This window comes from Leguminivora glycinivorella, chromosome 5 (genome assembly GCF_023078275.1).
Source record: "Leguminivora glycinivorella isolate SPB_JAAS2020 chromosome 5, LegGlyc_1.1, whole genome shotgun sequence".
NCBI classification, from domain to species: domain Eukaryota; kingdom Metazoa; phylum Arthropoda; class Insecta; order Lepidoptera; family Tortricidae; genus Leguminivora; species Leguminivora glycinivorella.
The window spans coordinates 23,647,791-23,662,708 of record NC_062975.1 but is presented as its reverse complement, the minus strand read 5'-3'; the positions used below and the strand labels follow the sequence as shown (position 1 = coordinate 23,662,708).

Here is a 14,918-nt window from a genome sequence, read left to right as displayed (position 1 = left end):
TGACTAGTATGGAGGCGGACTCAATTTGGTTTTACTAATAAATTTCCCGGGACTTCCCGTAATACCAATACCTAAATTAAGGCCTTAAATGGACTAACACGTGTCCTTTTTGTACATGCTGCCGACATATCGTTAAAACGGCTTGTACATATGTTGACGAAATTCGCTAAAAAAGGCATAACCCAACGACAATTGATACACATTAACAATTTTCTGATGTTGCATACAATCCCGGGATCCCGGGATTTAAATCATAAATAATATTATTTTTAAGAAGCCGACTCCATACTTGCTCAGCTTAGCTCCCGAATTTCCGAACCCTGGTCATCACGCACGCACACAACGACATCTGTATATTCAACGAGCTAACAGCTGCGACAGCTCTGCCGACGGATTATCCGCTCTCTAGTATTATACTCTGAGGTGGCCCCGATATTTCTTTATGTTATACTAGGTATTTATTTTTTATATATTTTTTTTCTTTCTAATGAATTTACTTAAATTACCTATTTTTAAGAAATATGTTCGTACAAATACAAATATCCCCTTGACTGTTTACCTGGTGGTTCGCATGTTTCGTCGACCGGGTTTACAACAGGCATTTTTTGGCAAATTGTTTCCACTTTTTCCGGCGAAGAACCGCAATCTTGGAAAAAAATGTTTTCGACTTAAATAATTGACTTATTTATTATAAAGCCTCATACAAACTTGAAAGTAGGCACTTTAAAGTCAAGGTATTAAATATAACCACAATATTAAAATTTTGAAAGAAAAAACACGACAAAGTGGTCGATTTTCATGAAACATGACTAAAAACACTCCCGACTAATTTAACTTTCAAACAAAAAAAAAAACGAAATATAAATCGGTTCTTACGTTAGGAGCTACGATGCCACTACTATAATAATAAACAGACAGACAGGTCAACCTTATAACACCCCGTCGTTTTTGTATCGGGGTTAATAAATACGGATAAAGTGCCAAAAACTGTATATACATTCCACAACCTTGACGCATAAGCAATAAAGTCGTGTATACATATTTGTGGCACTTCCACCGCATCTATATTTATTACCTTGACTGTACTATCTTTCTATGCGTCACGTTAAGTGTCACCTTCTTCCTGAAGAAAAGGAAATGACGGGACGACTAGGAAGCATTTTTTTCCAAAATGGTAGGGACATGCCGATGACAGGTTCGAGTGGGACACCACGGTACTAAGTTATACTGTAGTGTCCCACTCGCAAGCGACCCTGTTAATTATTACTAATAAGGTGGCGCCAATATTATTTACCTTATACTATTTATTTTTTATCTTTTTATTATTCGCTTTTGCTTCTTTATTTACTTAATTCACCTATTTTTAAGAGAATATGTACGAACAAATACCCCGTGAGTATGCTTACCTAGAGGTTCACTTTTTTGGTCGACCGGGTTTACGACAGGTATTTTTTGGCAAATTGTTTCCTCTTTTTCCGGTGAAGAACCGCAATCTTGAAAAAAAATGTTTTCGACTTTAATAATTGATTGATTTATACAGCTAGACAAGGTATTAAATATAACCACAAAAAACATTTTGAAAAAGATCCCCGACATAGTGGACCGATTTTCATGAAACAAGGCTAAGAACACATTCGACTAATTCAGCTTTCAAACAAAAAAACTAAATCTAAATCGGTTCAAACGTTCGGGAGCTACGATGCCACTACGATGACAAACAGACAGACACCTCAAACTTATAACAACCCGTCGTTTTAAGGATAAAGTGCCAAAAACTGTATGGATAAATTCCAGAACCTAGACGTGTAAGCAATAAAGTCGTGTAGGTATACATATTTGTGGCACTTCCTCCGCATCTATATTTAAAGCCTAACTAGTAATATATTTATATGACTAGGTATGCGTTTTCATATCATTGTGGAATTTCATTCGAACTATTTTCTTCATACTAAGACCCCGTAGCCGAATGGCATTTTTGCGACGCGAAACGCCACCGAAACGCCGCAGAATTGCAATCTATCTCTATCACTCTTGCGTATTGGCGCGACAGAGCCAGCGGCCTTTCTATCGGCGCAGGCCCGAATTGTCATCGCGTACATAAGAATAACAGCGCCCTCTTGGCAATAGTCATATATACTTATTTCTGGTCAGGCTTTAATAACTTGACTGTACTATCTTTCTACGCGTCACGTTAACTGTATGTTTTACCTTCATCCCGAAGAAAAGAAAATGGCGGGACGACTTGGAAGCATTTTTTTCCAAAACGGTAAGGACAGGCCGATCACAGGGTCGAGTGGGACACCACGGTAATAAGTTATTATTGTAGTGTCCTACTCGCACTCGACTCTGTTAAATATTACTAATAAGGTGGCCCTTTATTTTTTATCTTTTTATTTTTCGCTTTTGCTTCTTTATAGGTTAATTCACCTATTTTTAAGAAAATATTTACGAACGTAATAAATACCTATCGCTTGATTATGCTTACCTAGAGGTTCGCTTTTTTGGTCGACCGGGTTTACGACAGGCATTTTTTGGCGAATTGTTTCCTCTTTTTCTGGAGAACCGTGATCTTGGAAAAAACAATGTTGTTGATTGATTGATACAGCCTCATACAAACAAAAGCAGGTATAGTCAAGGTATCAAATATAAATACCGATAAAGTGCCAAAAAATGTATGGAAATATTCCACAACTTTGACGTATATGCAATATTAAAGTCGTGTATACATATTTGGGGCACTTCCTCCGCATCTATATTTAAAGCCTGACTAGAAATATATAACTACTTAGGTACGCGTTTTCGTATCGTTGTGGAATTTCATTCAAACTATTTTCTTCATACTGAGGCCCGGTAGCCGAATGGCATTTTTGCGACGCGAAACGCCACCGAAACGCCGCAGAATTGCAATCTATCTCTATCGCTCTTGCGTATTGGCGCGACAGAGCCAGCGCCTTTCGATCGACGTCTGGCGTCGCAGAAATGCCATTCGACTAGCAGGCCCGAATTGTCATCGCGTATATGAGAATAACAGCGCCCTCTTGGCAATAGTCATATACTTATTTCTGGTCAGGCTTTAATAACTTGACTGTACTATCTACGCGTCACGTTAACTATCTATAGGTATATTCACCTTCATCCCGAAGAAAAGAAAATGGTGGGATGACTTGGAAGCATTTTTTCCAAAATGGTAGGGATATGCCGGTGACAGGGTTGAGTGGGATACCACGGTAATAAGTTATTACTGTAGTGTCCCACTCGCAATCGACCCTGTTAATTATTACTAATAATGTGGCGCCAATGTTTTTTAATTTATACTATTTATTAATATTGTCTTCGGTTACCGCGACAGTTACTCATGAAATAAAACTATGGAAACGGATTAAATCGCGTATAATGCATTTAAAATACATCCCGACAAAATGCGGGAGTGTACAGGCTAGACTGTGAGTGCGGCCTGTCATGTGGGACAGACGAAACGAAGCATTTCCACACGGGTGAAGGAACACATAGCGGATGTCAAGCACCGTCGGCAAAGGTCTGCAGTGTCTGAACATGTCATGGATAAAGTCAATCATGCTATAAAGTTTGACAAGCCTCTGGTTCTTGCTAAGGAGAAGCGATATATATACCCAGAATGTTGCGAGAGGCCATTGAGATCAAAAAATATCCAAACTTTAATAGAGAGGATGGCTTTACTTTACCACCGGCTTGGGATCCAGTAGTACCTACATCTGATAATGGAACAAGCACGACGAAGGCTGTGAGGCATTTGTGGTGTATGGTGTTGGATATTTGCAGTTTGTTCTTTGTCAATTTTGTGTAGATTACTTGGTTAATTATTTTTTAACATAGTAATGGTAAATTTTTTGAATATTGTATAACTAGCTTTATTAATAGTGTGTGAACCTGCCTTAGAAATTTATATTATTTGTGGTCATGGTTCGTTAATATTTCTTGTATGTGGGTAGCTTTTGCACATTTTAATTTTTCCTCAGTCACCCGTTGACCACGAACGCTTAAAGAGTTCGAAACGTCGGGATGTGTTTTAAATTCATTATACGCGATTTAATCCGTTTCCATAGTTTTATTTCATTATACTATTTATTTTTTATCTTTTTATTATTCGCTTTTGCTTCTTTATTTACTTAATTCACCTATTTTAAAAAAATATGTACGAACAAATATCCCTTGAGTAGGCTTACCTAGAGGTTCGCTTTTTTGACCGGGTTTACGACAGGCATTTTTTGGCGGATTATTTCCTCTTTTTCTGGAGAACCGGAATCTGGGAAAAAATTTTTTCTAGTTAATTAATTGATTGATTGTTACAGCCTCATACAACAACAAAAGCAGCAAGGAAATATGTACGAACAAATATCCCTTGATTATGTTTACCTAGAGGTTCGTTTTTTTGGTCGACCGGGTTTACGACAGGCATTTTTTGGCAAATTGTTTCCTCTTTTTCCGGAGAAGAACAGCAAACTAGAAAAAAATCAAACATTATCATCGCAAGCAAGGATGTCCAATAAATCTTGAGTCAATTCGCTTATTAAAAACAGGACAACGGCAACGCATAGGTGACTCCCCTGATGTTGCTTATGTCCATGGGCGGCGATGACTGCTTTCCATCAGGCGGCTCGTCTGCTCGTTTGCTGCCTATTTCATAAAAAAAGGATGCGTGTCCCGTGTTCGTATTTTCATGCAATGAAAGGTTAGATTTTCCCGGAAAACTGGGCCAAAATGGTTATTTAGTGAGACCTAGAAGGCCTGAGTTCAGGCAGACCGAAACGATGTTGGGACGACTTGGACTCATTCTATCCAACGGGAAAAAATCGAGTATAGAAAGCGAAGGGTGCCCTCTGCTAAAAAATAAGTTAAATTTGCAAATAAATTACTTATGACAACTTTTATTGTCATTGTGAATTATTAGAAGGAATATAAAATATCGCTTACATTACTTAAATATAGGTTAAGAAATATGCGTACAGACTTCCGCACGATTTTGTTTACCTGAGGGTTCGCATTTTTGGTTGTCCGGGATTACAGCAGGCGTCTGGCTAGTTGGTGGCTCAATTTCACTTGAAGAACAGCAAGCTAAAAAAAATCGTTTTCAGCTTAAGTAAGATTTTTGTGGCCCAAAATTATTACTGAGGAACAAAGACATACCTACCTATATTATTAACGTATATGAATAAAGTCTAAGCAGAAAACATAAATAATCATTCACTGGTTCAGATGCTCCACATCTTTGAAAAGATGGCGGGGCGCTCGGACAAATTTAATCCTAATACATATATACAATCACGCCTGTTTCCCAGAGGGGTAGGCAAAGATCACGGATTTCCAATTACTACCGATCCCACAGAACTAAATCATTTAGTTCTGTGACCGATCCTGACAAACCACTTTCGCTTCACACACTTTCATAACGTTTCTTATACACGTTCGTTGGTTTAGAGTACTTCTGACCTAGATTTTTTGCAATATTTCCCCGATTTGGTCGAGAAATGTTCGCCTAGGTCTTCCACTTCCAACCGACCCTTCCACTCTTTTTTCATACACTTTCTTCGTTAATCTTCTCTCATTCATCCTCTCTACATGCCCGAACCACCTTAACATACCCATCTCAATCTTTGTCACCCCATCTACATTCACTCCACATATATCCTAAATGGTGGGAAAATATCGATCACAGAGTCGAAAGGAGAAAACGAGTGGAGGTTTAAACAAGCAGTGGGACAATAAAGTAGGCTTATTAAAAAAAGTTAAATTTCAATGTTCCTTATCGTAAGTGTTAAATACGATTACTACCTACTAGGTATGTTCGGTTAAATCACCTATTTTGTAAGGAAATATGGCATCCCTTAATTCTGTTTACCTGGAGGTTTGCATTTTCGTTTGCTCGGTTTTTTGGTTTTTGAGGTTTTCGGAGAAACTGTAATAAATGTTTTTAACATTAATAAGATTGCTGTTGGCCAAAATTATTACTGAGCAATAAGGGTGTAGACCGGACTGGTAGATGGAAAGGATGGCGGGACAACTTGGACGGATTTAATTCAAAATGATGGGAAAATTCCGATGGTCATAATAAAGGGAAGGGCAGCGTCTAGCATTGAGACACTAGGGTAGTAGTAATTTGAAAAAAAATTTTCTTAAACTTGCTAGAAAAAGGCCGCATTTTATTCGTAAATTTGACCCACTTCACGGTTTCCGATTCAGCTGTGCACGCATATGTAAATCACGTGACAATGCAATATTATGGTATCATGGAGCTGGTCTGATGATGGAGCAGAAAGGTGGTCATAGGAATTCTGTTATGAAACTTCGTATCCCCATCGAATAAGGGGTTTTTAGAAATGTATCGGAGAGCAGTTAGATGACTGTTGAAAGAAAGGCACAGTCAGCGATAAAAGCTTGTGCCAAAAATTAAATTTTTGCAAAAAAAACTTATTTTAAATTAAAAAAGTTAAAACAGCTGCTTCCGCTGCGTTAAATTAAACTTTTAAAATGCTCAAAATTGCATACAATTCGAAAGGGCCAAGGGATAAACCCAATCAGCCAACCAAAGCCAATCATTTAAACATGCGCATGTACGTAGTTACTTTATGGCCATGGTTAAAAATAAAAATAAATACAAAAGACGCTAAAGTTAGTTGATTACGAAAATGTATACATTGCTTTGATTTTTTGTGTTGCGTAAAACGATATCGTTTAAAAATGAGGTCGAGTGATGAAAGTATGGAAATAGACTGCACCTCACCTGATTTGAAAGCAGAAGCAAACTTGGAGACAAACTTGCTCCCTGCGAAGTCAAAAAAGTATGAAATTTCTTCATATTTTTATTTTATTTGCTCGTTTTACAAAAGCACTATAATATAGAGCTTTATACACGGTGAAATACAAAGGTGAACGGTCCTTTGTATAGTGACTTTTGAGGTCATAATGAACAAACTTTTATTATGGGACCAATGCTGAATTTGTAAAAATTTGGCTGTTACATAGATTGTTACTGTCATGATACCGCTTCTTTCTATAGAACAGTCAATTTTTTTGAACGGTCCTTTTTTCACCCTGTATATTATATTCCTTTATACATATACGTATAAATATCCCTATGATTACGAGTACCTGGGAGTTCAGATTTCTGGTTGATCAGGTTTTGGCCAACTGTTTTCTTTGCTTCCTTAGAAGCACAGCAAACTAGAAAAGAAAAAACCTACAGTGAAGGACTTTGAGAAGTCTTTAAAAATATGCTAATATATCGGCAAGGCACGTTAGTAGGGGCAATAATCTACTATATAGATTTTATAAGTTTCCGCGTCACTGTGAATGGAATGATACTACATAAAGTTTTACTTTAGCTGCAAAAGTGGGTGGCGAATTTATCAATCAAATTCATTCATAATTTCTCCATGGACTTTTGCAGCTGATAAATAGTACGTCTACGTATAAATATTCCTATGATTCCGAGTACCTGGGGGTTCAGATTTCTGGTTGATCACGTTTACGTCAGGAGTTTGGCCAACTGTTGTCTTTGCTACCTTTGGAGGACAGCAAACTAAAAAAGGAAAAATGCTACAGTCAAAAACTTTGACAAGTCACTTAAAAAATATGCTAATATCAATTCCATGTAATTTCCCGGAAAAGTGGGACAAAGTGATTACTGAGTGGGATGCACTGAACAAAGGCGCAGGCCGAAAAAGGGAACTATCAGCTGCAAAAGTGGGTGGCGAATTTATCAATCAAATTCATTCATAATTTCTCCATGTACTTTTGCAGCTGATAAATAGTACGTCTACGTATAAATATTCCTATGATTCCGAGTACCTGGGGGTTCAGATTTCTGGTTGATCACGTTTACGTCAGGAGTTTGGCCAACTGTTTTCTTTGCTTCCTTTGGAGGACAGCAAACTAAAAAAGGAAAAATGCTACAGTCAAAAACTTTGACAAGTCACTTAAAAAATATGGTAATATCAATTCCATGTCATTTCCCGGAAAAGTGGGATAAAGTGATTACTGAGTGGGATGCACTGAACAAAGGCGCAGGCCGAAAAAGGGAACTATCAGCTGCAAAAGTGGGTGGCGAATTTATCAATCAAATTCATTCAAAATTTCTCCATGGACTTTTGCAGCTGATAAATAGTACGTCTACGTATAAATATTCCTATGATTCCGAGTACCTGGGGGTTCAGATTTCTGGTTGATCACGTTTACGTCAGTAGTTTGGCCAACTGTTGTCTTTGCTTCCTTTGGAGGACAGCAAACTAAAAAAGGAAAAATGCTACAGTCAAAAACTTTGACAAGTCACTTAAAAAATATGCTAATATCAATTCCATGTCATTTCCCGGAAAAGTGGGACAAAGTGATTACTGAGTGGGATGCACTGAACAAAGGCGCAGGCCGAAAAAGGGAACTATCAGCTGCAAAAGTGGGTGGCGAATTTATCAATCAAATTCATTCATAATTTCTCCATGGAATTTTGCAGCTGATAAATAGTACGTCTACGTATAAATATTCCTATGATTCCGAGTACCTGGGGGTTCAGATTTCTGGTTGATCACGTTTACGTCAGGAGTTTGGCCAACTGTTTTCTTTGCTTCCTTTGGAGGACAGCAAACTAAAAAAGGAAAAATGCTACAGTCAAAAACTTTGACAAGTCACTTAAAAAATATGCTAATATCAATTCCATGTCATTTCCCGGAAAAGTGGGACAAAGTGATTACTAAGTGGGATGTACTGAACAAAGGCGCAGGCCGAAAAAGGGAAGGCGCGACGACTTGGACGCATTCTATTCAAAATGGTGGGTGACTGTCCAGGAACATGACGGTAGGTATTTACCACCAGTGGGACTCTAGAGTACTAGGTTATAAGTACGAGTATGTTATCCATACTTTAATATTATAAATGGGAAAGTGTGTGTGTCTGTTTGTTTGTCCGTCTTTCACGGCAAAACGGAGCGACGAGTTGACGTAATTTTTTAAGTGGAAATAGTTGAAGTGATGGAGAGTGACATAGGCTACTTTTTGTCTCTTTCTAACGCGAGCGAAGTCGCGGGCAAAAGCTAGTATTTGATAAATTGGCGCGTCATCGTGAATTATACTATCAAAACTTTCACTTACACTATGTATTTTTAAAGAAATATATACATGTCGGAGCCGGTAGCTCTACGAAAGCATCAGGGGCCTGGCACCAGCTCCATGGTGGGCGGAAACGGTGGGCATATCACACACACAAGTCCAGTAAATGTTTATGCAATAAATTATGTAACGAATATTACTAAATCACAACGACAGTTAATTAAGTTCCAAATCACAAAGAAATCACACCAAGTCAATCAAAGCTTTAACATCACTAAGTTATCAGAAACGGAAACGAATCCGTGGGTCAAGTGGTACAAGTCGGTACTTAAAGCGCACACGTAATCTCACGGCACGGTTCTGGGATAGCGCGCGGTCGCGCGTCTATATTCAACCATGTCCCAAATCTTAATGCCCTCTTGGCTCCTCAAGGAATGCTTATAATAAACAACTAATTTCATTACGTACCACATCGGACCCACGGCTACGTTCGGCGGTGTTTATAATATCCGCCCCGTCTCAAAGAACAAAGATATCACTGTGACAATTCCGCTAATGCTGTTAATGTAAACATTGGACCAGGAATGTGGCCCACCTTCACGGGCCTCAGCCACTATAGGGTTACAGGTGCCTTGCGCCGACACGGCGATCCTGACTGTCACACGTCCCAGTGTGCCCAATAAAATCGCAGGCTTTCAAAAGAAGTACAATTTTAATCACTCAATCTGCTCGGCTATCCTGCCATCAAGTCACAACTATGACAGAAAGTTAAGTTCCCAAAATCCATGCCACAACTTATAATCAAGTTGTCAATAGTATCAAAACCAATATTCACATAAAACACAGATCAGAAACAGCCCAAAATCGAATTTCACAAATTCGACCCAAATCAATTGTCTCAACATCAGTTCATCACGCATATGTGATATTAATAGCCACACGCCAAAACAAACCATAAAGCAACCGTAATCCTCCTGCTTGTCACTACCACCGCGCAGTCTCCGTACCAGCTACACTGGGTTAGGAATATGACCTACGGCTACGGCCAGCAACCAAGGCAGTAGATAACGTTGCAAAACACAATGCCAACCATGTGACATCAAAACTCAGAAACTCGGCATCCATGTGTATCGTCACACCTCGCCGACACGGGCTGATCCTGACTGTTCACTAATTTCATCAACAGATGATCATTAACCATATTTCATGAGAACGTAACAATCTGACATCGTAGCGCCACATCGCACGCACCTATTAGTGCATATTTTGTTGTTATCAATGCACAAAAATCAATTTGTGTCGAAGAATCGAAGAAATCAACAAGAAGTATCAATTTGTATCGAAGGAAATTAATAAGGTATCTTAAATTGACTTTAAAACTTCAAATAGACTTAAGTTGATTTCCTTTGTGATTTCGTAAATGCATTCAATATCAATTCACAGCGTAGATTTCCTCACAATTGCTATACTCACAAATAACTATCTACGCTTCTTCATAATTTGTTTTTACACTGCTGCTTAAATAGCCTTCATACTGCTGTTCAGTGCTATTCATCCACACAATTTTTTATATATTTTTTTAACATTTAGCATGACTAGGTTATCATAATCACCAAATGAATGTCACGATGGTCAGTAGTATTCTTCAATATGCTATAAACAATTCACTGGGATTATAATTCTATAACAATAACCTTAATTACTGTATTAAAAGAGCTCATCATCATACCCCATTTCTCTTCATTGCTTCCTTGCTCTTCATTGCTATCTTGAATAGAATTCTTAATTTTGAGCATTATGCGCTCAATCATACTATGCCAGTGCTATATTATACCATATATACGGGGAAAATTTGTCTCCGTGACTCAATTTAAGTTTATTTGCTAGCCATCGGCCATAAACTAATATTGTGATAGTAAAGCTTCTACAGTCCCACATGACCAATATTCAAGTAATACCTAAGTAGTAGGTAATAACGTTCTTTTTTTTTTTTTTGTCATTTTGTGCATCATTGGTTAATTCGCATATGACGACGAAACATATCCGGAGTAAATCTTCTTGTTCAATTTCAATTTAAATATACCTACAGCTTCCAATTAAGAATACATTATCATGGTTTATTCAGGAAACGGCAAAAACTTATTATGTCCAAGAATCATGTTTAGGTAGGTACTTTATTGCTTCAGCCAAAATGTGAAGTAATCGAATGTGCTTTATCAAAAAAAATATCTAAATGAACTGAAATGAAATGGTCAACACTGTCAACAGTGTATCTAATTCATTTTTGATAAGAAACATAAGATTTCGAAGTATATTTAGAAGATATGTACTGTACAAGTACAGTACTGTAACTTATTTTTTTTTATTTTTTTTTTTATTTTTAGATTATGAATGTTCAGTTCAGGGTCTCCTAATTAATTGTTAAAAATCTCTGGCTCTTGTATTTTGCTTCAACAGAAATACTAACAGGACCCATTCGTGTACCGTTTCTATAAACAATAACATAAGTGCTCGATTATACTTTACTTGTACAGAAGCCTCATCAGCTACGAACTCTTACAACAACAACATTTGTAGCTCGTGATAGTCGTGATGTAAAATGTCGGCATTGTAAGAAAAGCTGTAAATAACTGGCTTTTCTTCTTTCATCATATTTTCTTCCTGTGGTTGTGGTCTAAAACGACGTATTTTGTTGCTTTTACAAAAACAACACTGCTGCTTAAATAGCCTTCATACTGCTGTTCAGTGCTATTCATCCACACAATTTTTTATATATTTTTTTAACATTTAGCATGACTAGGTTATCATAATCACCAAATGAATGTCACGATGGTCAGTAGTATTCTTCAATATGCTATAAACAATTCACTGGGATTATAATTCTATAACAATAACCTTAATTACTGTATTAAAAGAGCTCATCATCATACCCCATTTCTCTTCATTGCTTCCTTGCTCTTCATTGCTATCTTGAATAGAATTCTTAATTTTGAGCATTATGCGCTCAATCATACTATGCCAGTGCTATATTATACCATATATACGGGGAAAATTTGTCTCCGTGACTCAATTTAAGTTTATTTGCTAGCCATCGGCCATAAACTAATATTGTGATAGTAAAGCTTCTACAGTCCCACATGACCAATATTCAAGTAATACCTAAGTAGTAGGTAATAACGTTCTTTTTTTTTTTTTTTTGTCATTTTGTGCATCATTGGTTAATTCGCATATGACGACGAAACATATCCGGAGTAAATCTTCTTGTTCAATTTCAATTTAAATATACCTACAGCTTCCAATTAAGAATACATTATCATGGTTTATTCAGGAAACGGCAAAAACTTATTATGTCCAAGAATCATGTTTAGGTAGGTACTTTATTGCTTCAGCCAAAATGTGAAGTAATCGAATGTGCTTTATCAAAAAAATAACTAAATGAACTGAAATGAAATGGTCAACACTGTCAACAGTGTATCTAATTCATTTTTGATAAGAAACATAAGATTTCGAAGTATATTTAGAAGATATGTACTGTACAAGTACAGTACTGTAACTTATTTTTTTTTTTTTTTTTTTTTTTTTTAGATTATGAATGTTCAGTTCAGGGTCTCCTAATTAATTGTTAAAAATCTCTGGCTCTTGTATTTTGCTTCAACAGAAATACTAACAGGACCCATTCGTGTACCGTTTCTATAAACAATAACATAAGTGCTCGATTATACTTTACTTGTACAGAAGCCTCATCAGCTACGAACTCTTACAACAACAACATTTGTAGCTCGTGATAGTCGTGATGTAAAATGTCGGCATTGTAAGAAAAGCTGTAAATAACTGGCTTTTCTTCTTTCATCATATTTTCTTCCTGTGGTTGTGGTCTAAAACGACGTATTTTGTTGCTTTTACAAAAACAACCATCACACTATAAAGTTACTGATCCAACCAGTACAGTAGCAATATTCTCCAGCAACATAAATGTCTAAAGGACAAGGGCTTGCTAAACCCAACAGACGTTATTTGATGACGCCATTAGAATAAATAGCTCTTTGTTCGTTAACAGATAGGTTCATTATAATTTTGTCATTTTTTTTTCAACTCTCCAGAAACGCATCACTGTACCTTAATATTGTTGTTTCAAGTTTATTGTCTTCTTTAACAGAACTGACAGTGAAATTAAAAGCTTAAAGACTTGCAATAACTTTTAGGTAAACCAGGACATGTTATTAGTTTCGTAAACCTTGTTTAAAGTTTCTAAACTTTAAATTATTTATTTAGCAATTAAATAGGCCACATGGGGCACTTTACAACGTCATACGTCAAAACTGACCACGTCTATAATTCATCAAACATCAACCAGTTCATTCAAATTAGGTTTCATTTCACCAAAAATTGTTTCACTTTTCCCAACATATTATAATTTGTTCAGCCAACTCTGGTCTACCAGTTATTAAGGCAATAAACCAATCCAACGGATATCTTAAAAACGACGCAGTAACCCAACAAAATGATTAAAGATGCATTGACAAACTATTCATTCTCAAAATTATATTCAGTTTTAATCAAAATTCAAATGCGTATACCTACTACGCTAACGCTCTGCATTCTCTGCTCAATGGTTGTACCTATTTACTCGCAATCTACCCAAGATTGCCACTTTTTTTTTAAATGTTACTTGAGATTATCACGCTTGCCATCACACTACAGGCTGGCCGACTCGGTCGCCATCTCATACAGACTGGACAACTCTGTCGCCACCTGAGCCGAGACTAGCCAAGCGACTCTGTCACATATACGACTCACCAACCGGAGTCAAACACAATTAACACAACCAAATCTGGCAACAACGACACCACAAATGCCAATGCCAACACATATCATAAAGAATGCAAGCCTTCTATATTATGTGGACTATATAATGTCCCTTTCTCTAAAAATTATCGAAACAAAGTTTGTCATTGTCTCCTTAATAAATGAAATAGTTCTTAAATCAAACCTCAGTTGATCCTGTTTCATGGTTTTAATAATTGCCACATCTTTATAAATCAAAAGATAAGAATCCATTTCTTTTCATTGAGCATTTAGCAAATTGCATGAAACTAACCATAACCAAAATGATCTATCGATGATTCATGAATATCTTGATACTACTTAATTTTTTTTTTTTTTAATGAAAATGTTATCAAAGAAGTTCAACTAAATATGTCACGTCACTTGATGACCCGATAATCAAATCAAACAAATTCTCATCACGACAGCACAGTGGGTGCTTCACTGAACATCAGGTACTATCATGTGGTAATGTCTTTTCCACCGAGATGTAGATAACACATTAGACTGCATCATTTTCGCTGTTAATTTATAACCATACAAAAGCTTGATACCTTTAATCAAGTATTCAACGTAAGCAATTATGATTTGGCTCAAGATTTCGCTATCCAGATTACTTGACAAAAAAAAAACACATTTTCTTAATAGTGGTTTCTCACCGGCTAGGCTCTTCTAATTACAACACTAAACAATGTTTAGTTCAAATACAGTAAACTTTAATTACCTCTTATAGTAATTAATACTCAGTATCTCTCTCAGAAATCTTCAAAAAAAAACTTCTCAAAATCAGGTCAACAAAATATCGTTGAAACCATTTAAATGACATGGTCAAGGTTCTGATAAAACATACATTAATCTCTATGGTATCTAAAACAAAAACAAATGAATAATCCGTTCATGTAATAAAATCTCAGTCATAAAACATTATTCCGTAGGTTCGTCGCATAATGTAATCGACATCAAATAATTACGTTCGATGCTATATCGACTTTCTGTTAACATAAGAGTTAACACTTCATA

General features: G+C 36.6%; 1 protein-coding gene across 1 annotated transcript in view; it reads right to left on the bottom strand.

The window, feature by feature from the left end:
* Positions 1 to 14,918, bottom strand: part of LOC125225978 (titin-like) — a 47,563-nt gene that overhangs the window by 16,007 nt on the left and 16,638 nt on the right. Inside the window, exons 17-28 of the mRNA XM_048129793.1 lie at positions 8,531 to 8,614; positions 8,178 to 8,261; positions 7,825 to 7,908; positions 7,472 to 7,555; positions 7,126 to 7,197; positions 6,758 to 6,799; positions 5,876 to 5,932; positions 5,008 to 5,091; positions 4,393 to 4,479; positions 2,486 to 2,569; positions 1,407 to 1,493; positions 560 to 646 (exon numbers count right to left, since the gene is read on the bottom strand). Coding sequence (XP_047985750.1) covers positions 560 to 646; positions 1,407 to 1,493; positions 2,486 to 2,569; positions 4,393 to 4,479; positions 5,008 to 5,091; positions 5,876 to 5,932; positions 6,758 to 6,799; positions 7,126 to 7,197; positions 7,472 to 7,555; positions 7,825 to 7,908; positions 8,178 to 8,261; positions 8,531 to 8,614 — 936 coding nt within the window. The remainder of the gene's footprint in view (positions 1 to 559; positions 647 to 1,406; positions 1,494 to 2,485; positions 2,570 to 4,392; positions 4,480 to 5,007; positions 5,092 to 5,875; positions 5,933 to 6,757; positions 6,800 to 7,125; positions 7,198 to 7,471; positions 7,556 to 7,824; positions 7,909 to 8,177; positions 8,262 to 8,530; positions 8,615 to 14,918) is intronic.